The sequence below is a fragment of the Chinchilla lanigera genome, unplaced genomic scaffold (genome assembly GCF_000276665.1).
Source record: "Chinchilla lanigera isolate Chin_1 unplaced genomic scaffold, ChiLan1.0 scaffold00056, whole genome shotgun sequence".
Classification (NCBI taxonomy): Eukaryota; Metazoa; Chordata; class Mammalia; order Rodentia; family Chinchillidae; genus Chinchilla; species Chinchilla lanigera.
In genome coordinates, this window is record NW_004955457.1 from 14,354,213 (window position 1) to 14,377,698 (window position 23,486).

General features: G+C 44.8%; 1 protein-coding gene across 3 annotated transcripts in view; it reads right to left on the minus strand.

Moving 5' to 3' along the window:
• Alpk1 (alpha-kinase 1) overlaps positions 1–23,486 on the minus strand; it is a gene marked incomplete at its 5' end in the record, with an annotated part of 119,091 nt that overhangs the window by 28,935 nt on the left and 66,670 nt on the right. For all 3 annotated transcript variants that reach the window (XM_013520772.1, XM_013520771.1, XM_005397100.2), the window contains 1 exon segment: positions 22,057–22,211. In XM_013520772.1, coding sequence (XP_013376226.1) covers positions 22,057–22,211 — 155 coding nt within the window.

The following is a 23,486-nucleotide window of genomic DNA, read 5'->3' on the forward strand; positions in this document are numbered from 1 at the left end:
CCCTCCTGATGCCAGGCGGCAAGTTTGGGTCCCAGCTATGAGTTCAGAGCCATGGTGTGTTCAGAGCAGTGACAAAGGCAGCTGTTCTCAGGGGAACTGCTGGAGGGGCTCAGAACTGAAGCCATCTGGCACCGCAATTGCAACCGGCAGGAGCAGTGTGAAGGGAGAGTATTGCTGCATAGCAGATCTAGAGACAGAAAGGGAAAGACAAAGGGGTGGGGCGTTTCCTGAGGTGAGGCATCAGCAAGGTAAACAAACGAAAAGTGACTGCATCCATGTAGTTAGGTGTCAACAGCAACAGCAGAGAGAGTGGCGCCCTCCACACTGGGCTCCACCAGGCCAAGGGGAGGCACAGCGGGGTTGGCTCCATATTTCCACCCACCAAATGCGGCAAGGGGGAGAAAAGAAAATATGAAACTTGCCTAAGGCCGATGCCCAGGACCTAGTAATGTTTTACTGGTCTTTCCTTTATTTACCAATGGAAAATGCAGATTCAGGCACTTGTGGAAAAGAGCTGTAAAGTTTTCTGCATCGCAGTATCTACAGACCACACTTGGGGTTATCTCTGCCTGCTTTTTCTTCTTCCTGTCTCGGTCTACAGTAGGTGGAGTGGGTTGTCTGTTAAAGGGAGAAGAAGTGGTATCAGAATAGTCACCTAGCCAGGGTTCCAGACCCTGGCTGTTGAGGTTTAGAGCTAGATGTCCCCCTACAGCTTCCTATGATCCTAGGCAGGACCTTTGGAAGGTGACTAGGTTATGGGGCTCATGGCTGACTTGCCGTTAGCAGGTGGGGCCTGGTTGGCAGAGGTGGGCTGCTGTGGGCCTGACCCAAATGTTTTACATCCCTTTCTGACTCCTCCCTTGACTCTGCTTCCTGTCCACCAGCATGTGAGCAGCTCCCTCTGCTCTGCCTCTCTGCTGTGCTCTTCTGCTTTGGAATCAGCCAACTACAGACTGAAACATGGGCCCAAGTAAACCTTTCCTCTGTTCTACTGGGTATTCTGTCCAAGCAGTGAGACTGTAACTCATATCCTGGTGAACCTCTTGGCTTTAGGGAACTGTGGACCTGCCTGCCTTAAGTGCCTCTGGATGCCCAGTGCCAGCGCCATCTTCATTTCTGTTATCTCTCTTGGTGATGTCAGTGTCCACGATGGTGATTTCTCCAGCACACTGGTCTCTCTTGCCCATGGCCTCTTTATCTTCGGTGATTTTGTTCTACAGCTGTTGTGGTTTGAATGTCACCCACCAAAACTCATGCTGCAATTTTATCCTGTCGTCCGGTATTAAGAATATAGACACTTAAGTCATGGACAGTATTTGGAGGTGTGACCTTTAGAGGTCATGAAGGGACATCCAATGGGACTGTGACTTTAGGAGAACAGAAGAAACCTGAGCTGGGACATCCTGTTTTGCCATGCGACGTCCTGGGTTGATTTGGGACTCTGCAGACAGTCGAGCAGGCTCTCATCGGTGTAGTACCTTGGTCTTGCACTCAGAATTGTGAGCTGAAAAAGCTTTTGTTCTTTATAAATTATCTGGTCAGTGGTGTTATCAACAGGAAATAGACTAAAACAATACCCAGCCTCGGCCACTCACATCCGTGGATGGGTGCACTTTAGATTTTGCCATTTTGTAGCAACTCAGAATCTCATCTCCAACACCCAATCGTTTGACATTTATGCTCTTCTTCCACTCTAGCTCAGCTCCATCAACTGCACCACCCTTCCAGCTCAGTCTTGGCTCCTTTGCACCTTTCTTTTCGCCTCTGTCATAACTGTCTGGAAAAGTTAGACAGACTCATGATACTCAGCTGGGAGGACTTCCGGGAATCCAGGTGCCGGATGGCACTTATGCTGCATTGGATCAGGATCTCTGGGGCTGGACCCAAGCATCGGTTTATTTTAATGGCTGCCATGCGATCCCAGTCTGCAGTGGGAGTTGGGGCCCTGTAAGGTCTCCCCACTTCCAGCCTCCTTCCCCACTCTTCACTCAGCTCTCCCCGAGGGAGGCAGAAGGGTTTCCTGAAGGGTGATGCAGGCGGGGCTCAGGCCCTGCTCTGTCTTCCTCCTGTCCTCGAGGGCACCTACTGGCTTGCTCTGCACTTGGGAAGGTGCTGGTCAGCAGTGAGATGCGTCTGCAGTGTGGGATTTTCCAGCTCACTTGTCTCAGAACCTAAAGTTGTGTTCTCCTACCCAGTTTACAATAATAAAGCTTGTGCTTTTGCATCTGTCAGTTGGTTCTGAGCACAGGAGAGTAAGATGAGTGCTACTGCTGGGCACTGTTGTGCTTGCCTGTAATCTTGGCACTCTGGGAAGCTGAGGCAGGAGGCTTTGAAAATTCAAGCCCAGCCTGGGCTACTTAACAATTTAGCATGATCCTGTCTCAAAATAAAAAATAAAAGGAGTTGAAGATGTAGCTCAGGATGGAAGCCCCGGGTTCAGGCCCCAGTACCATGCACACACGCACACATGCACACATGCACACACATACTCAAGGTGAGTGCTATTTACTGGCAGTTTGTTTTTGTTGTTTTTTGAGATAACGTCCTGTTCTGTAATCCAGGCTGGCCTTGAAGCCATTTTGCAGTCCCAGCTCGCCTCAAGCTCAAGGTGATCCTCCTGCCTCAGCCTCCCAAGTGCTGGGATTACAGGCATGTGCCACAATTCCTGGGTTACTTATTGGAGCTTAAATTTCCAAAATTATCTAGAATTCTCTGCTAATCCAAGCTTCTGCCTAATGAATTGAATTCGACTGGAGAAGAACACAAAACCACAGCCTTTCAGTTGATGAGCCTAACCTGGAATTGGCCCTCAGCACTGGCTGTGAGCTCAGCGCCCTTCCCACCTCTCTCTCAAGCTGCCAAACAGCTGTTATCTCCTAACACTCAGCGGATGACCTGGCCCCTCCTTTCCCTGTGAGAGGCAACCAGAGATGGTCCTTATTCTTTTACCCCAATTTAACAACTCTCTTGCACTGGAACCCATGTGTTCTTCCCATCCTCCTACCAGCAAGCCCAAGGGCAACCCCTCACTGTCATACCCACTCATTTCTGACCTTTATCGCATGTGGTTGTGAACATCTTTCTCTCCAGCATCATGGCTTTTCTCTCCTCTCCGGGATCATTTTCATCCACACACATGCATGTTGTATTATTTTCCGTCTTAGAAATTCCCCTCTTGGCCATACATCTTTCAACTCCTGTCCTTCCTTTTTTCTTTTTTTGCTGCCCTTTATAGCTAAGTGCAAAAGAGTTGTCTAAATCCAATGCCTTAGCTTCCTCACTTACACTGTTAATTCCACACCCTTCACATTCTCCACCGAACTAGTTTTTCCAGGTTGCAAACACCTCCAAATCCAACAACCCTATATGAATCCTCATCTTGTCCAAACTCTTTGTTTGGGCCAATCAGTTTCTCCTTTATTTTTCTCATGGCTTTGGGCATGGCGCATGCTCAGGGCTTTCTCTTTACTTCACTGGAGTGTATTCTTACTTCGCTTTGTTGGCTCATTCTTTGTTTCCAGCCCCAGAATGCTGAAGGCCCCGGGTCTGAGACCCCGTCTCCTCTCTGGCTACACTGAGCTGCCCCATGGCTTCTTCCAGCACTCTTGCCCATAAATACCAAATTTAAGTGCACCTCAAAGTCTCTCTTGGGAAATGCAGATTTTCCTAGGAAATAGCCCACAGTAGCCGAACTCGGGTGATCTGGAATCTTAGGATACGAGCAACAGCCTCCTAACCAGAATCCCTGCTCTTGTCCCGTGGCCCCTTCCCTCATCTCTTCCTCACAGTGACCCAAGTGATCCTTGAACACACAAAAGAAATAATGTTGAGGCCCCTCTCTCGACTCTAGCATGGCTTGCCCTCGCGTTCACAGTGGACTTCACATCTGTTCCCGCGGCCCACAGAGTCTCCGTGGTCCTGCTCCTGATGGCTTCCCCGACTGCTTCTCTCATCTCACTCTTCTCCAGCCTCCCATCCACTGCCAACAAGTGAAGCCATGGCTTTGAGCTTCCATAACCTCTACCTGCACCACTTTGTGTTTATCCAGATTGTCACTATTATATCTACCAAGATAGTGGCAGAGTTATCAAACAAAGAGAACTGTCTGTGCCCTATGGTCCCTAGGGCTCTTTATTTGTTCCTAAAGTAATAATTATCAACAGAAGAATCAGGAGCCCAGTTGTGCTTGCTGCATTTTAGCAGTTGGCCGTCTGAGGGAAATACATGGAACTGCTTTGTCACATGAGAATCTTATAAACCGAGAGTTGCAGTCACATAAGCCCAGTAGAAATCAATGTTCAGTCAATGTGGGATGGCCTTGCTTTAAGAAAACCTCAAACAAAAGAAGTCTTGCCTACTCAACTAGGAAGTATCAACTTATGGAAAGGTTATTTGTTTTGCAAAGTAGTTTTCATTTAGGTAGAAAGATTCAATATGAGATTCATAAATAGCTTCCATAATTACTGAACATGTAGTTCAACTATGAATATGTTATTAATGACAAATAAGATAGTGAAGGTTTGGTTCCAGTGTCAGGGATTGAACCCAGGGCCTTCAACATGCTATGCAAGTGCTCTACCACTGAGCTACACCCCAGCAATGATGAGTAGGTATTAAAGCAAAGGAAAAGAGTAGTGGTACTTCAGACAGGTTGTACATTAGCGTTGACAGTGATATTTTATCAATGCAGATTTTTGGATCTTAATAAGGATCCAGGACTTGGCAATATATATTTTTAAGTAGTTGCCTCCATCAACTCTCCTGCATACACACACACACACACACACACACACACACACACACACATCCCAGATCATTCTGATTCAGTCAGCCCACTGATCAGTATTTGGAATTTCTGGCATAAGTCAGTCAAGTCATAAAGAGAGCTAGTTATGAGTGTTTTAAACATATTAGGTAAAGGGATGGCCGTATGCAACAAATGAAGAAAAGTTGCCATAATCCTGTGGTCAAAGTAATCAAACGGGGAAGTTACTCAGAGAGAAAGTAGGAATCTAACTTCGTACTCTTTCACAGTTCTGCTGGACGATGGCCCTAGAAGGGACAAAGGTCTCAACCCCATGCATGAGGCTGGGGGAAGGATTCATTCCTCACATAGTAGGAAGCTTTCAATAAGCCTGAAAGAAGCATATTTTGCCCTAGCCATCTCAAGGTGAATAGATATAAACAGTTCCAGAGCTGAGTGGGTAAACCATTCAAAATGTATGCAGTTACTCATATATAATATGGAAAAGAAGCCAACTTGTTGAGACTACCCTCGTGCTGAAGCTGGTCAAATTGGTTGCAGATAGGGATATTGCAGGAGTGTGAAGAATAGGGGTTTGGCCGCATGGAGCCACTATAGAATTTTGGGTGGGTTATTTAATTTTTAGATTCCAGTATTTCCACCACAGCTCTCAGTGGACGGTTTTCAGCCTTCACAGTCCCTGCCAAACTGGGCAAGCTGATTCAAGGTTGTATTATCTCAAGCGATTCGGCCTGCAGAGTAATTCATGACAGAAGGAAAGATCGTAAAAGCCCCAAGGCCAAGTTCCTTAGAGAAAGAGCGAATGTAAAGAGTTTAGGCATTTTTCTTTTATGTAAAGACAAGTGCCCCAAACCTGTCAGGCTTCACTGCAATGACAAATGACTGACAATGATGTGCTACCAAACAGGTGTTCTGAAAAATACCTCTCATGTAATGAGGACTGAAGATTTTGCTCATTGTGATTTTCATACTAAAAATACTGCCAATAAACAAAAGACTCAAATGGATAAAAATTTAACCTGCGTAACAATCTTGTAAATGAAGACTTTGAAAAGGTTTTGACATCTTTTGATAAAAAACAAAATCCCCTGATGAACTTGTAGACCCATGAAGTTGTCACTGGAGAAGGTAAAAATCTGCAGGCTGTATTTCAACAAACAATCTCTATTGAAAATGAGTAGACAGATTAGTAATCACGTCCAACCATTGCTATTTGGACCCACATATATTTGACTTGTCTTTTTTTTCAATGATGATAGCCATTAACACCAAGTAGGTACTGAAATAACTTGTACTAGCTACATTTTCAGTACAGCACTAAGCCCAAAATTTTAAAGCTAATTAAACCTATTCAACCAGAACAAAAAAGTTCTTATGCCAACAGTACATACTTAAAAATTATTTTAAAATATTAATTTAATTTTTATCTCATTCTTAAATTTTCACCTTATAGATCTATATAACATAATGTATAGCCCATACCTATAATTAAATATATAAATAGTACCTGCAAATTTATACTTATATCTAAATAAGTATGTGTATATAAATATGTATATGTATATTTAAATACATATGTATAAATGAGTATATATATTCATTTAATCTTTATTTCACAATTCTTAAATTTCTCTCCTATAGTTTACAAACAGTAAATGGATATAATTAGATAAGTATGTGTATATATAGTGTGTGCATGTTATATGTATAACATATACTATGCATGCAGACATATTTAACCTATATATAGGATGCATGTAATTAAGTACGTAAGTGTGTTTGTGTGTAATGTGTCATTCGGCTTGGTAGAAAATTTTCACTGATGGGAGCTGTGTGCGTTGCCAGCCTGTGAGCCCCACAGCCTGGCAGCTGAAGTGGGAGGATCACCTGAGCTCAGGGAATCAAAACCACCTTGGGCAATATAATGAGACCCCATCTCAAACAGAAAAAACAAGACACACAAAAAAAGCCAAAATACAAAAGTTTTTTTCAACGGGGTAAGTGAAATAAAAAAATTATAGGCAAGTAAGTCATTCTGAGTCTGTCAGAGGAGAATGACAAATCTCTGAGCTTTAGAAACACATCCTAGAAAAGGCAGTAGTAATTCTGAGAATCTGACTTTGTTGAGCTTAAAAATGCTGTTCTTTCTTGTTTTATGAAGCTGGTGGAGATGGCAAAGGTTAAAAGGGTGGCCTTGGAAGGGACATTGAAGGGGTAGGCATCAGAGCCCTGCTTAGCCAAGCTGTGGCTGGGGGTGTGGCCTGGGGGCATGGTCCAGGGTGTTGGCTTGGGTATCTCCCAAACTGCAGAGGATCACATCATCCGCAGAGTGAGCAAAATCAATCCTGCCTGTGTTGGGAAGAATATGCCCAGGTGAATCATTAGAAACTGCCAGGATCAGATGTTTGGTGCCACACAAAGCTGTGTTGGTCAGCTTTTTATTGCTGTGACCAAATACCTGAGGACAACACTTACAGGAGGAAACAGTGGGTCCAATAGTTGATATATCATGTCAACTTGAGAAGTTTAGAAGCTTAACTAAGTAACTCAGCAGTTCTACACCCTGGTGTGTAGAGGACATGCCCTTATCACTTAGGATGTTGTTCCTTGTGTCAACGTGAGTTTAATTAAGGGACTCAGCAGGGGGGCAGGGTCCTTACTTTGTGAACATCCTCATTCTGTGCAACAGGAGGCCGTGGAGATGGTGTAAGTGCTACACCCACCCAAGGGTGTGTAACCTGCTTACAATATAAGGGAGGAGAAGAGGTTTGCTTTCCCCCTTTTCTGGCCCTTGTGGCTTTGCTGTTCTTCTGACACCTTGAACTGTTGCCCCTTACCATACCACCCTGCCTTGGAGCCAGCTGACTACAGACTGAAACCTCCACAAACTGTGAGCTAAATAAACCTTTCCCTCTTTTTCTTTTTCTTTTTTTTCTTTTTTTTGGTTTTTCTCTGGTACTGGGAACCGAACTCATGACCTTGCGCTTGCCAGGCAGGTGCTTTTGCCTCTGAGCTAAATCCCCAGCCGCAACCTTTCCCTCTTTAACTGTGGGTGTTGGGTATTTTGTCCCAGCAGTGAGAGAAAAGTAACCAAGACAGTTGGTCTGGCTGTTTCCTAGGTCTCCATCCAGGGTTGGATGGTTCCATTGCTTTGTGGCTGTGGGAAGCACAGTCCCCTGGTGGAAAGGCAGGCAGAGCAAAGGGAGCAGACACAGAAATGGCGCCTCCAGTAGGGACCATATTCAGTCCCAAGGTCTCACCCTCAGCACCCACCCTTCAGTTAGGCCCTGCCTCCGAACTTTCTGTCACCTCTCAATAATGCCATTGAGTCAAGACCTCATGGATAGATGAATCCATGATGAAGTTTGAGTTGATCGTCCTCTGAGACTTTTAGGGGACATTTTAGATCTAAACCATAATCTTCTACCCCCTCTGAACTGAGGAGCCTTCTGAGGGATATTTTTTGACCTAAACCATAACAAAAGGTGACATTTTCATATGGTTCAAACCAATACAAACAATGCCAGATACATGCTGGTGATGTTATTGCATATGTGCCTTCCTTAATAAATACACAAAACTTGGGAGGTGACATTATGCTTGTTTGCTTACGAGAGTGAGTGAACACATCCCCAATATCACACATTTCCTGAAGGTTGTTGCTCTCTTTTGTCTCTGCAGTGCTCTGACCTGTTCACTTCCAGCTGGCGCTGAGCTGGGCAGCTCTGCCCAGCCTAGTGGAGCCCACTCCTTACCTGGCCCAGCCCACAGCTCTCATTACAGGGAGACATGAAATCTAAGCCATAGGGCACGCCCTCATCAAAGGGATAACTCGCATGCCTGATCCTGTGGCAACCAGAATTTCCTGAGTAGAATTCTGAGGACAAGCTACCATTTTCATTTGTCTCCCATTGAAACTTGAAAGTCCCATATTAAAAGGACAGTTTTTGGCAGAGTTTTAGAGGAGGGTTTATATCCTCGGTGATTTTAATCACATTCTATCTTAAGGCCTGAAAACACACAGGCCCTGGGGCCAGCATTTATCCTCTCAAGCCGCCACTCTCTTGGCACCGAATTTTCACTTATTAAAAGAAACTTATTTCTGAGTAATCTGAGCCTTTTATCAAACACCTTTTCCAAACAAGAACTGTAATATTCAGTAGGAGAAATCGAAGTTGTAAATGTGGATGGCTGAAAATTAAAAAAACTTTCCATTTTAATTCTAATCTGAATTAAAATTCAAGTTATATTAAGAGGAGGGACAGAAGGGCAGCTCATGGGCAACAGAAAGAATAGCGATGTGACAAAGGAAATGGTGCCCTTGTCCTATAAATACCCTGCGTAAAGACACGGCTGTGGCCTTGTGTAGAGTTGGGAGGGGACACTGAGTTTAAGGTTAGGAAACCTGCGTGTTGTGGTCCTGTCATCCTCAGTGACTGGCTTCATGGCAAGAGCCACTTCTTGCCCTCTGAGTTTCAGTTCCCCTACCCCTCCAACACCGGCTGGCAACAGAGGACCTCTACATTCCCTCCCTCATGTGAGAGCGAAAGAACTCGTGCTCAGTACCAATTCTACGTACATGCATATGTATGTGCGAGAGTGTGTGCTGGGCTGGAAACAGAGTCCCAACGTGTAGCTTACAGCAGGCTGCCAAATGGGAAGAGGAAAGATCCAGAAACTAGAACGCTGCCTTTGGAATCCTTATTTTCTTTGGTGAAAAGATACATTGCCCAAGACACTTAATTATTGATCTTAGCTCCTCCATCGTTAGGATAATGTGCTCTTCAGTGTGTGTACTTACTCTTGGAGGAGTTTATATTTTGAACATTTGATCCTACCTAGACCTAAGGACAACTGCTTAACTCTCCCTTTATTATAAAATGTGTGTATGGTGAAGACACAAAGTACAAATAGCTAACAATCCCGTCATCTTAATGAAAATGTTCATCAAGATTTAGCAGATTTTCTCATTTTGGATTTATATTAAGTGCTTCTGTAAGATCTATTTGTGTGTGTGTGTGTGTGTGTGTGTGTGTGTGTGTGTGTTGGGAGGTGGGTGGCTTTTAAGAAATTAGTTGAGATTTCCTCTTCCTCCCTGAATTTATGCAGGAAGAAGTGAAAAATTGCAACTTGAGGAAGACATCTAGCTGGCGTGTGGAGGACAGCAGGCAGTCATCATGCTCTCTTTCTCATCTGGACACGTGCAGGGGTGCATTTCTTTGGAGGAAAGGTGTGATCCGTGCTCACATCTGTATAGAAGCATTTCATATGCACAGTCCCTTGTTTTGTCCCCCTTTTGCCAGCAACTGGTGATGCTGTAGGTGGTGAGTATTCCCTCACTCTGTGTTGAGTCCCCGAGGGAGCAACAAAGCAGACCTCCGCTGCCCTCAGATGGATATGGAGCAGGAGGGAGGAGGCCCCTGTCCTTGCTGCTCACCCTTTAGCTTTCTTTTGTTCTTCCTGCAGCACAACTTTCCTGTGCTTCCTGATACAGGGAATCAGATTAGAGGCTGGAAAGGAGTTGGATATAATCTATGGAGGAGATGTTGGGGTCTGAACCAGTAGAAGTATAGTCAGACTGGGGAAAGAAAAATGCATCTGAGAGATGTTTAGGAGGATAATTAATAGGGCATGGTGACCGATGAGATATGAAGCGCTGGAGGAAAGAGAGCCAAAAGATGATTTGTAGGTCTTGATTTGGTAACCGAGGTGTCACCCACAAACCTGTAACACGTGGTAAGACAACAGTGACCCAGAATTGTGCTGCCTTTCACAACAGAATTTTAGTGGTGTCCACAGTTCCTATGGGCTGCAATGTGGCTATCATCAGAGACACATGTCACGTTCTTTCCAGGGCCCATAGAGGAAGTGAACCCATCTTGTTCATGAGGTGAAAGAAAACTCTGCTTGGGCAGAATACGTCATTGGCTAAGGTGATCATGAGGACCAGCCTCATAGCACACCGGAAGCACCCTTCCTTCCAGAGGAAGTGTGCGAGTCACATGGCAGAGTGATGGTGTGGGAGCAAGAGAACAGCCAGCCTCATCCCACTCATGTCCACACACACCTTGAGCTGTTTTTGTGTAACATCTACATCTGCTTCCTCTCTTCACTTCTTTCAAGCCTAATCCTCACATGGGCCTCCTGTGACTATCTCCTCCATGTGATTACTCACATGGGCCTCCTGTGACTATTTTTCCTTCAGTAGTTTAGTGTACTCCCCAAGCACGGGATCTCCCCACTGCAAATGAAAATAAAATAAAACTATCTTCTTCAGTTACTATCTTATTTCTTTACCAGGTAGTATTGAAGGCATTTTGTCAAATGCCTTCCATTTCTGAGAGACACATGATCATCACCCCTCCGTGATGTTTAAGCTTACTTGTTAACTTGATTGGCTGGGGAGCCACATAGACCATGTATAAAGACGCTTCTGTGTGTGTCTGGGTGAGTCATGACCCGAGGGTCTGTATCTGGTCCCTGGCCACTGTTTTGTTGGAGCTGTTCACCTGCTGTGCTTCCTGGTCACCATGAAGTAAGCAGCTTTGCTCCGCCATACCCTTCTGCCACGATGTTTCTGCCTAGGAGCCAACCAACCATGAACTCAGTCCTCTGAAACCACAACCAAAGTAAATCTCTCTTCCTTTAAATTGTGAATGTCAGGTATTTTTTCAGCCACAGGAAAGCTGACCAATATAATAACCCTTTGGCCGCTGTCCAGGGAGTTTTCTGTGTGAGCTACACACAGGACAACCTCATTTGTATGCCACCACACATGCATATCAAGCATAAATGTTCTCCAGAGAATACACATATCTTTGCAGTAACTCATTCACTCAAGAGTAGTTATTGAAGATTTGATATATCAGGGATATACAGGTAAACACAAGGGAGGCCCCTGTCTTCATGGAACTTGTAGTCATTGGACAGGAAGAAGAGAGGCTCCGCAAATGTAGGTGCACTGCAACTTGGAGAAGTTCTATGAAGGTGATACCTCCCAGCAAAGCATGGAGTAGGGGAATCTCAGTCTAGGCACATTGATCAGAGGAGGCTTCCCTGAAGACCTATGCTGAGACTGAGAGGTACACAGAAATTAAGCAGACAAGGAGGGGACAGAGGAGCACCTTGGAGAGCAGCCATGAGGGCTAAGACTCAGGCAGGAGGGACCGGGTAGGGAGGGCAGCCTTGGTGCAGCTGGTGGGGCTGTGAGCCTTATTACAGAGCTAGGTGTCCCTGGGAACACAGGGGGACATGAGTGGGTTATGGCACAGGTCACTCTGTGCATGGGAAAGGACACAGAGGGCGGTGCTGGGTGCGTGTGGGAGATGGTTCAGAAAGCAGTGGCAGGAACCAGGACGGAGATGACTACACCTTGGACGTGGATGGTGCTATGGGCTGACCAGTGCCCCAGGGTTCATGCCCTGCAGACTTAATACGCAGTGCTACAGTGGTAGGAGGTGGAGTCTAATAAGTGGTGATTAGGTCACAAGGACTTTGTCCCCTCAAAGGGGTTAAGGTCACAGTGGGAGGAGCTTTATTCATGATCTTGATCTGTTAGAAAAGTCAGTTTGGCTCCTTTTGCTTTCAACCTCTCCCCCTTCCACATTCAAGACAGACTGAGGCAGATGGAGATGGTGGTGTGGAGACTGGACAGATATCTAGAAAGCAAAGCCAGCTGGATTTGGTGATAGGATAGACATAGCAGGCAAGGGAGAGGAGGGTGGCAGATGGACTCAAGCTTCCAGTTTGTGCCAGTAGATGGCTGACGGTGCCACTCAGTGGACCTGGGAAGAGGACTCCATGGGGGAGGTGGGCAGAGGATGACCCTGACTTTGAGGGTTTGTAAAACATCCAAGAGCTGGAATCAAGATGGTGGACACCAGCCATCCTTCCTGTGCCCTCCATCTCAAACAAGGGCATCACTGCTCTTTATGTCTGCTGTTGAGAACCTATCATTGGTGCCCACTGCACACACAGCAGGTTCCCACATACTACTTGCTCTGCCCCTAGCAAGGAGCTCACCTTTGTTCCACACTTCTGTGTATTTTGCAGTGTGTTTTGTTTGCAGTAGTGGGGATTGAACCCAGGGCTTCACATATACTAGGCAAGCTCTGCACCAGAAAGACCATCCATTCTACATCGGCCCACTCCTAACTTCCCCATTCTCTTGGTGTCCTGACCTCATTAGAGAATCTGCTCAAACTATTTCACAAGTTTTGCAGCCTTAGAGTCTAGTAATTTGGTTGGAATAGGATCTTTTCTGATCTCACAGTTTAGTCTTCAGTTTGTGGAGAGGGTGGGAGTGTTGTGAATCGGTCAGGGCAAGAATTAGGGGCCTCTGGGGTCACGTCAACTGCTGGTAACCAGCATTTTAGAGTGAGCACAACCTTAAAAAACTGCCCTGAGTGCAAGGGACAGAGACCACCCTAGAGAGAGGGAGAGCTCTGGTTATGACCTTGGACAAATTATTTAACTTTTCTGAGCAGTAATTTTCTTAACTATGAAAAGAAAAATAACACCTTAAGAGTTATGAAAATTACTGACTAGGCAGAGGCAATACAGTCAAAATGACTATACTTCCAATATTGATACACAGATTTAACTCAGTCCCAATGGAAACACTCTTAAAATTCATACAGAATCAGAAGAGACCCAGAACAGCAAAAGAAATCCTGGGTTACACAGCAAAGCAGGAGCCATCACAACCTCGAAGTCATGTTACAAAGCTAGTATGAGAAAAGCAGCACTGGTACTGGTACAAAAACAGACATGAGGAGCAATGACACAGAATAGAGGACTCAAAAAACTTCAGTACATTCAACTATTTGATTTTTGACACAGGAGCCAAAAAACATACACTAGAGGAAAGATAGTCTGTTGTATAAGTGGTGTTGGGAAATCTGGCTGTTCACAGGCTGAAGATTGACTCTAAACCCATATCTCTAACCATGTTCTAAAATGGACCAAAGAACTAAATGTTAAACCAGAAACACTTAACCTACTGGAAGACAAGGTAGGCAAAACTCTTGAAGTCACAGGTGTAGGCAAGGACTTTCTGAACAGAACCCTAGCTGCACTGGAAATGGTTCCAAGAATCAACAAAAGGTATTATAGGAAATTTTAAAAATTTCTGCACAACACAAGAAACAACCACCAGAATGAAAAGATAACCTAAAGAATTTTGCCAGTGATTCCTCAGATGCAGGAATAATATCTGGAATACGTAAAAAACCAAAAAAAAAAAAGACCCCCCAAATCAAAGATGCAGTCAAAAAGTGGACAGAGACTTCCCAGATGAAGTGCAAATGGCTATTGAAGACATGAAGAAGGGCTTAACATTGCTGGCCTTTTGGGGAATGCAAATTAAAACGATACCCCAGAAAGAACGGCCATCATCAAGAAATCAAATAGTAACAGGTGCTGGGAGGGCTGCAGGGGAAAAAAGAACCCTTCTCCACTGTTAGTGGGAATGTAAGCTAGGACAACCACTATAGATTTAGCATGGAGATGCCTCAAAAACCTAAAACTAGCAATTCCATATGACCCACCTATTCCCCTTCTAGGTGTCTTCCCAACAAATTTAAAAACATCATATTACAGTGTCCCATGCACATCCTTGTCTATAGCAGTACAATTCATAATAGCTAAATCTTGGAAGTAGCATATATGTCTACCAATAGATGAATGGACAAAAAAATGTACTTACACATCATGGAATACTACTCTGCCATAAAGAAGGATAAACTTGAGTCATTTGTAGGAAAACTGATACACTTTGAGACCATAATGTTAAGTGAAGTAAATCAAACACATGGGCTTAAACATCACACAAGAAACTCAGAGTGAAAATAGAGAACAAAATAAAAGAGAGGTAATAGAAGTAGGGTGATATCTTTCTCAAAGGGGTGAAGGGACAGAGGAAAGGGGATGAGAAAAGGAATGAAGATGTGATTGTACATATGCAATCCCCACATAAAGAATGTATACATTATGTACTGCAAACATGGCCTAATAAAATAAAGTTTTAAACAAAGTGGTGAAGATGGGAAGAACATATATTGAGCACCTGTCACACTTTAGTCAGGAAATGGAAAGAACGATTTGAAAAGCAGGGTTCTGGCAAGGGCTGCCCCCCTCTGCCTCTTTAGAGAAACCCTCCAAGACTGGGCTGGTGCCCGGCACATGGTGATCCTCAGTGAAATTTTGCTGAATGGATGAATGAATGTATAGTTTAAATTCTTTTTATTTATTTATTTTTTTGTACTGCGAAAACAGTTTAAGTTACAAAAGTCCCAAAGATTAAAAATGTTTTCCTGTTTGAGAGGATCATTTGTGGGAAGAATCACAGCCTAATGACCCCAGTTTCCCTTGTGCGGTCTCTGTAGAATCTCTCAGCCAGGGGCCACCACGGAGGGGAGTTACTGTCCCACCCACAGGCTCTCGGTCTCTTCCCCAGCCTCCACCTTGTACCTGTCCTTTTTTGACTCAACCTTTCTTTTTCTAATAAATTCATACTTTGGTGTTTTTTTTGCTGGAGACCCTTCTATATCCTCTCAGCTCCCAAGTTAGCAAAACTAGACATTTAAAAAAGCATTTTCTGCAATCTTGCAATGATGCTGTCGTATGTATGCTCTGATTCTTGTCTCTTTAATGTCTGTGTGTACACATGTGCGTGTGTGTGTGTGTGTGTGTGTGTGTTATTGGGGACTGTTGAATCCAGGGCTTTCACTCTGAAACAAGAGCTCATGGAATTGCCCAGGCTGGGCTTGAACTTGCCACCCTCTTGCCTCAGCCTTCCAAAGTGCTGGGATTACAAGCATGTTTCAGCATACTTAGTCCCCGTAGGTGTATTTAGTTCAAAAATAAAAATATCAAGTTGAAAGACAGGGTATCTAAAGAGACAGCTTACAAAAAAACTATTTGGAAGCTAAACTTAAACTTGATTCAGCCACAGAGTTTATTTTCCACCCAAGATAGCAGAAGCAAACAAACATTTAATTTTTTTGTCTCTCTCTGAATCACTCCTAGATAGCACAGTTCTTTTCAAGAATATTTGTCCCATGAAGGGAGCAGATTACCCATTTTCAAGAGTAGAAAAGAAAATGGGAAAAATGTCCTCATGTGGAACCTGCTTCTGTCTCCTCAGATTGTGATTTGGAGCCAATCATAAAGGTCAGTCTGCACCTCCCAAAGAGATAAGGAGAGGTGACAAAGCCAGGGCCAGCAGAGTGGGTCCCTGCTCCGGGCAGAGGCTTGAAGCGGGGGCAGGCCGGCCAGGCTGAGAACCTGGCCCTGTGCGGGGAACCTCAGAATCAGCATCCACTAAATGTTTCTGCTCCCACTGCGGCACGCATGCCATCCAAGCACACCCTCTGTCTCTTTTTATTTCCTTTTGACTGTGTAGAAACTGTTCCTTTTAGAAGAGTGAAGGTTACTGAAAAAAAGAAAAAAATCCCAAAGCACCTGCACGATCTGGAGCCCTGGTCCCTGGCACCCAGAAGCGAGGCCAACCTTGCTGGTGGTGCTGTCCGCTGCAGTCCCATGCCCGGAGACTGCAGCCGGCGCTAAATGCCTGCAACACTTTTCAGAAATCCATCAAAGGTCTTGCCGAATGATATTTCTAAGGGCCTTACTGTTCTCTTTCACCAACTGAAATACCCTTCCCCAGTACTTGAAAAAAGTTGCTCTGGCTTTTCATCTCTCCCTCTCAGAGTGTAAACATTGTTTTGCGTGAAAAGAGCTCAAAAAGCTCTTGCTTTCCCTTGAAATTTTATTTTTAAATAAGAGAGGGAGAAAATCCTTTTGGGGACTAATACTAATAATACAGGTCAAAGTGTCAGGCGATATACAATTAAATAGAAAACAAAAAAGGACCCCCTCTTTTTCCCACAGCACAATGGCACTGGAATATAAATTACCGATGAAGATGAAATAATACTTCAAAGCCTGCAGGGCGGGCAGTGCGGTGTTTACAAAGTATTTTCCATGGCATGATGAGACATTAAAGATGATGGTAGCCCAGGGACCCCAGGGGGTTGCTGAATAGACCCAAACTAGCATGAGGTAGGATTTTAGGTCCCTATCGCCTGTGACCCCGCGATATGCTTTGTTTCACAAGGGCAGCTGCAGTTATCAACAGATGTTTCAGCAATAAATAATTGGTATCATCTCGGAAAAGACCCACCTACCTGGGGCGAGGGCATAATACCCAAAACACTGCCCGGCTATTACAGTCACATTAATCTCCCATCTCTCTGCTTCCTCGGGGAGCGTCCTGCAGGTGTTTTTTCTGGGAGACCGCGGACAAACCCTCTCAAGTCAGCCAGCTTTGTGTGGAGTGTAAAGGAGGTTGGCCCCTGCCATAAATTTCTGTCTGTGGCCACACAGCAAAGGAGAAAGGAATGAGGACTGGGGTGGGATGGGGGTGGGGTGAGGGGGTGGGGGAGGGAGACAGGGAGGGAATGGCCCAAGCAAAGTGCGAAACCATAACATTTTTCCTGATTAAGTTCAGGCTAGGAGAGTAACACTCCAAATGCCGCTAATGTCACCAGCTCAGGGACTGAGGGAAAGACTTGATTTTTCTTACATGGTTTCAGCTTTGGTGTGTATGCAAACTCTAAGTGTGGTGCGCATTTTAAACATGGACACTTTTTATGGGAAAGATTTGTTCTAAGGTTAAAAAAAAAATCACAGAAACAATGAACAAATTGCAAGAAAACGTAACTGAAAAGACAAACTCAGGGGCCTTTAGCTGTTTTTTTTTTATGGAAGAATGGACTCTCGCAATTCATCACTTATTAAAACACGACTGTTCAGTTTCAGCAAATCTTCAAATTGAAGCTAAACTATACTGGGACAAAAAAGAAAAAGTCCAGAATTTACTCAGGCTGTGTTTAACAAGCCGAGACATTAAAAGCAGGGCGAGCAGGGGAGAGGCCAGCCCATGGGGCACTCTAGTTCTCTATATTTACAGAGCAGAGTGGGCCAGCAATTGTGCACTTGGGGTGGGCACAATGGGAAAGTGTCCTAAAAGTCTTAGGAGGTGTGGTTGCTTAATTTATAGCTTTCTGGGGAGGCTAAAGAAAATGATGCTCAGAGTTCAAAAAGCTCCCAGATTAAGTACACCAGGAAGTAAAGGAGGCCCAGTGGACTGATTCTGAGGGCAGCCACCAAGTGACCCCGTGGGCCAGCCACTGACTTCTTCCATTCCCTGTGCCCATTTCCACAGTCATCAATCTGTCCTGAAGGGCAGGGGGAAGGAATGGCTCCAATGGCCATTTAGGAGCAGGTTGTCTCCTGACTCATGCCCACTCCCAGACACAGTGAGACTTGAGCTTTGGAAACCACCTATTGTTCCACTGCTGGACACTGATTCCTTTGCAGGGGTCTGTGATTCTCCTCCTCCCTCCGACTCTGTCCTGGTGTCTGCTCCTCACCTTGTGCTTTGGGAGCAGAAATTCTGGTATAACCTCCTGAATCTGTACTGGCTGGATGCTGTGCTGGGCCCTACCAGGAGGTTTCATTGGATCGATGGGTGCAGATTACTGATTGGGGCCCAGGAACCCAAATTTCCACCAAGTCCCCATGTGTTGCAAGTGCTGACACTGCTGCAGGAAAGTTTCAGTGCAAGGGCTGCTGCTTCAGAGGTGCACTGCCCTGGGAGTCCTGACCACAGGTAGCTATGCAGTTTGAAATTAACCAAAAACCAAGAAAACTGCACACTCAGTACTTCTGTCTCATGTGTCACATTTCAAGGGCTCAAAGATGTGCACCCCCAATGGCACAGGGAGCTCAGATGATGGCAGATGGTGAGTCACAAGATCACCTTCTCTACATCCATCCCCTGGGCAAATGTGTCTTCTGCACCCTAAACTCCTTGTGTGTAAAAGGAGGGTGGCAGAAAGTTTATCTGCAGTTTGCTTGTGTCTGGAGACTTTGCCTGAGACTGAGATTCAGGCCAGTAGACTAATTAATCTGGTAGAAATAATTTCAAGGTAGTCGAATACTGAGGTAGTGGCATGGCTACTGTTGGGGGCTCTTAGCCAGGTTCATGTTGATAATCAAGAGCAAAGAGGCCAGCAGGATGATTTAAAATGTTGTGAGTTTGGCCAGAAAGGAAGCTCCAGTAAAGCTGTGGACTGCAAAGATAGAGCAGAGGAGCTCTTGATTGCTGAGAAGGAACAAGAGAATATAAAAGATGATCTGAGGTCATCACAAGCAACAGCAAGTCTCCACCCTTTGCAGCCTCAAAACTGCAAATAAAAGACCTTGCCTTGAAGAGAAAGCTGCAGAGCAACATGTTCCAGAATGGTGGCAGCCACACCAGCTTCCAGGATGGTGGCAGCATAGAGAATTTGTTCCTCAGAATTGGATTCGCAGTGCCCGGTGATATAGGCACTCGACCCCTACAGCCAGGAGAAAGGAAAGCCTGGCTACTGCTCCAGCTGGCTGCAGACCTTGGCATTATCCACGTGGCACTGGTTTCAGGTACATGCAGAATGCAAAAGTTGTGGGGTTAAGAAGGCTTCCCCCTTGATTTCAGAAGGCTTAGGAGGCCAGGCAATGTGCCTCTGAGAGGGCAGCATGTGAAGCTGTGAGGGTGAAGCCAAAGGTGCAGTGGAGAACCCAGAAGTTTGGAAAAGCCAGGAATGTGGATCATCCAAGGAAAGTTGCAAGGAGGGAGGAAAGTAGCCTAACAGAACTCATGGGAGCTACAACCACCAGCAGTGTCTTAGGGGTGGAGCCATGCAAGCCTTTTGGAGCTCACAATTTGCCACAGATTGTTTCAAATGCTGGACATGGAACTATAGGACCTAACATTTATCCTGCTGGATTTTGTACTTACTTTGGTCCCAATGGTTGTATCCACTTGTTATGGTTTGTGTCTAAATGTCCCCCAAAGCCTCATGCTGTCATAGAGAGGGCTTCTAGAGTTTTTGATTGATTCATGATCCAATGCTGGGATTATGGGTGTGAGTGCTACACCTGCCCTGGGGTGGATAGTCTGCATACAATATAAGGGAGGGAGAGAGGCTTGTTTTCTGCTCCTCTCTTTTTCTTTTGTTGCTTTTGCTGTCTTCCATTGCCACCTCTGCTATGTGCCACTCTGCCTTGGAGCCAGCCAAATATGGACTGAAACTTCCACAAACTGTAAGCTAAATAAATCTTCCTTCCTTAATTTTGGGCTCAGGTATTTTTTTCTCAGCAAGGAGAGAAAAGTAACTAAGACACCCCTTCTTGTAACTTTTGGAATGAAAATGTCAATCTTGTGCCACTGAATATTGAAAGTGTTTAACTTTCTTTTCATCTCTACAGGGCTTGCAGCTAAGAGTTTGCATTACATCTTGGAGGAGACTTGGGACTTGGACTTTTCAGCAATGCTGAAACTGTTAGGACTTTGGCAACTCTTGCAGATGGACTAAATGCCTTTTGCATAGAGGGAGGTACATGTATCTTGGTGGAGAGTGTTATGGTTCTAATGCAATATAATGTTGATAAACTTAATACTACTTCTAAGGATTGTTAAACCTGTGTTATAATGTTCAAGTTGTGAAATGATAAGAATAAGCATGTCTTTGTATCTGGAAACTGGTTTAAAGAAATGTGTCTGGTTGCCAAGTTGACAAGGGGTGATTGCTATGGTTGATATATTGTGTCAACTTGAAAATTCTAGAAGCTTAACTAAGTAACTCAGCAGGAGGCCAAGGTCCTCATTTTATAAACATCCTCATCCTGTACAAGAGGAGGGCATGGAGAAGGTGTGAGGGCTACACCTGTGTGTGCGGGGAGTAGCCTACTTATAATATAAGGAAGGAAAAGAGGCTTGTTCCCTCCTTTTGCTCTTGTTGCTTTGCTGTCTTCTAACACTTTGAATTTTTGCCCCTGTGTCATGCCACCCTGCCTTAGAGCCAGCTGATTATGGATTGAAACCTCTGCAAACTGTGAGCTAAAAAACCTTTCCCTCTTTAATTTAGGTGTCCCAGGGATTTTGTCTCAGCAACAACAGAAAAGCAACCAAGACAAAGTGTGACAATGGTAATCACCACAGGGCTATTTGGATAATTAAATGACATAATGCAAATGCAAACACTTTGTAAACTCAGTGGTGATATACAAATTATAGTTATTATTTCATTCTATTTCTCTTTTTGTGTTTTGCTTTTCTTTGGGTTTTTATTGTTGGCTTTGTTTGTTTGTTTATTTCTTTAGACTGGGTCAGATTGAGGCTTTGAGCTCACAATCCTCCTGCATCAGCCCCCCAAGTGCTGGGTTACACTCTGTCTCTCCACTAATACCAACCACTTTCAGACCTCTGGCTCAGCACTGCATTCTTCCCAAGTATTCATTTCCTTTTGCCTATAGTCCCCAGTCCTCTTTCATTTATTTTTTTCGGGGGATGAGAGAGATGGAGATTTCACTATTGCTATTAAGTCCCTACTTGCACACTGTTGTGTGCCTAAAGACTAAAGAGTCTTTCCTAGATTTTTGCTTCAACAGACAAAGACTGTGTCTGGATGATTCCCAAACATAAGTCCATGTAAACCAATAAAGCAAACATTTTAGGATACTGTCATTGTTTTAATGCCTCACGTCCTGACAAACACATTTTTATATTAAAAAATACACATAAGCTGCTGAGAGAATATGGGTAAGGAGCAACGCCATCCAAAAGGACTCCCTGTGACACCCCCAGAACCTGAGCCCCAGCCCCACTCTGGTTCCTCTGCTAGATTTTTAAGGCTCTCACCTGCGAGAGTGATGCATCAGTTAAATTAACTTTTGCTGAATGAGGAATCAGCCAGCCAAAGACTTGGACTTGATGCTTCCTGAACAGCCTACAAAGTGTTGAGGGAGGAAACAGGATCCCGGGTGGGACCCAGGGAGGGGCACACCAGACCTCAGTAGTTTAGACAACAAGTTGCTTTGATAAGACAGTGGTGAGTTGATTCTTTTAAGATACCCAACTTCTCGAAAGTGGCATTTCAAAATACAAATGTTACAAGGCATGGTGGAGCCAAAATGACTCCTTTGGCCCACTGAGGATACATCCATATTTTGGGGAGATGGGTTCATGCTGGACCCACTGGGCACCCCTCTGTACTTTCCCCCGACTCGGGTTTCCAACACCAGCTCATACAGGACAATAATTTCCCACATCAGTCAGCATGGTAGTGCTGCCCATGAACAATAGGGACTGTCTTGTGGTTCAAAGAAATTTAATCTCTGAGACCACTTAGGGCTAAACCCCTCCCATGGGGATGTTGAGGGACAGGTGGTGTGGCTCTTCCTACCAGCAACTGGTGCAGTGCAGCGCCAATCACATCCTGCAGGTTTGTTTTGTCCTCTGGGCTCAGGGCTTGTTTGTACTGCCACTTTTCAGGCACGAAGGGCCACTTCATTTCCTTTGCCTCCTGGATCAGGGTCCTTAACTCTCTGGAGAGGGAAGCTGAAAAGGTCAGAGTTCAGGTAAGGAAATTGCAGTCAAAGAAAAGGCGGCTGAGCCCCTCACATTATGATGAAGGGCCTCCACAGCAAAATAGCATGTCCCCACCTTGGGCTGGCTGCCCTGAACTGTTGGCTGTGACCCAAAGAATAATAGCAAAGGGCTATCTGTCAAGGGTGGCCTTGGTCTGCTCTGCCCTACAGGTAAATTGGGGTAGTCAGGCATTGAGAAAGGTTTTTAGCAGGAAGGAAGGTGCTTCGGTGACTATCCCTGCATGAAGAATCAGAGACAGGAATGAAGGAAATATTATTTTCCCTGTAAAATGAGAAAGGCCCTGGAAAGGAAGGGCATGCTGCACTGGTAGCAGCTGGCTTGTGTCAAGAGTCAATTTGTCCAACCCAGTTTTTGCTTCTCTTGGTCCTCATCCCATCCTTTCACCGTGGACAGCACTTGGATACAGACAACAAATACAAAGAAAAACGGGAGCTGTGCGAGGGCACTATTCTCTGGGAGATGGCCCCATTTCACAGCTGTAACTGTGTTAAATCACTCAGTGGGCACCAAACCTACTTAGGCCAGTTCCACAGTCTCCGATCCGAACTTCAGAAAACCTCTAAGCTTTGGGGACTGGAATTTTTTTCTTACATTTGACACCCAAGTCAGACTCGAATTGATGAGGGCTATCCTAATCCTGATGATCCTATTCAGTGAAATTATTGAAAAATTTTGTAAAAAAATTTTAAGGTTTGCTTTAGGTGCTGCCATATGGGTGTAATGTTCAGTACATGCTCCATAACATCCTTCCAGCACTGGGCAAATCTGAAGGCTGAAGGATATCTGACCCTTAGTTTTCTGAATAAGGGACTGCAGCCATGGATACATAATCACCAGCTATAAATTTCTGAACATGTCTATGATTGAACTCATTGGCTGTTTTCCAAATCTACTTCCCTTCTCTATTATGTACTTTGATGAATGGAAGCAAAATTCACTGCATCAACTAGGTCTGAAACCCCAGAGCTGATCTGGATATTTCTCTCTCACTCTTTTCTTGAGTGTATCTGGCTATCAAACCCTGTGGTTCCTAAAATTCATTTCCTCCTCTATGTTTCCAGTATTTTTTTCCTGAATTACTGCTTCCATCTACTCCTTCTTTGATATTGTCGATCTTTTTTCCCTAAAAACAAGATAGACCTGGCCATTGCCCTGCATAAAGTGCTTTCATTCTTCAGTTTTGCACATCCTGTTCTGAATGATTGTATTGCCCCTACAGGACCC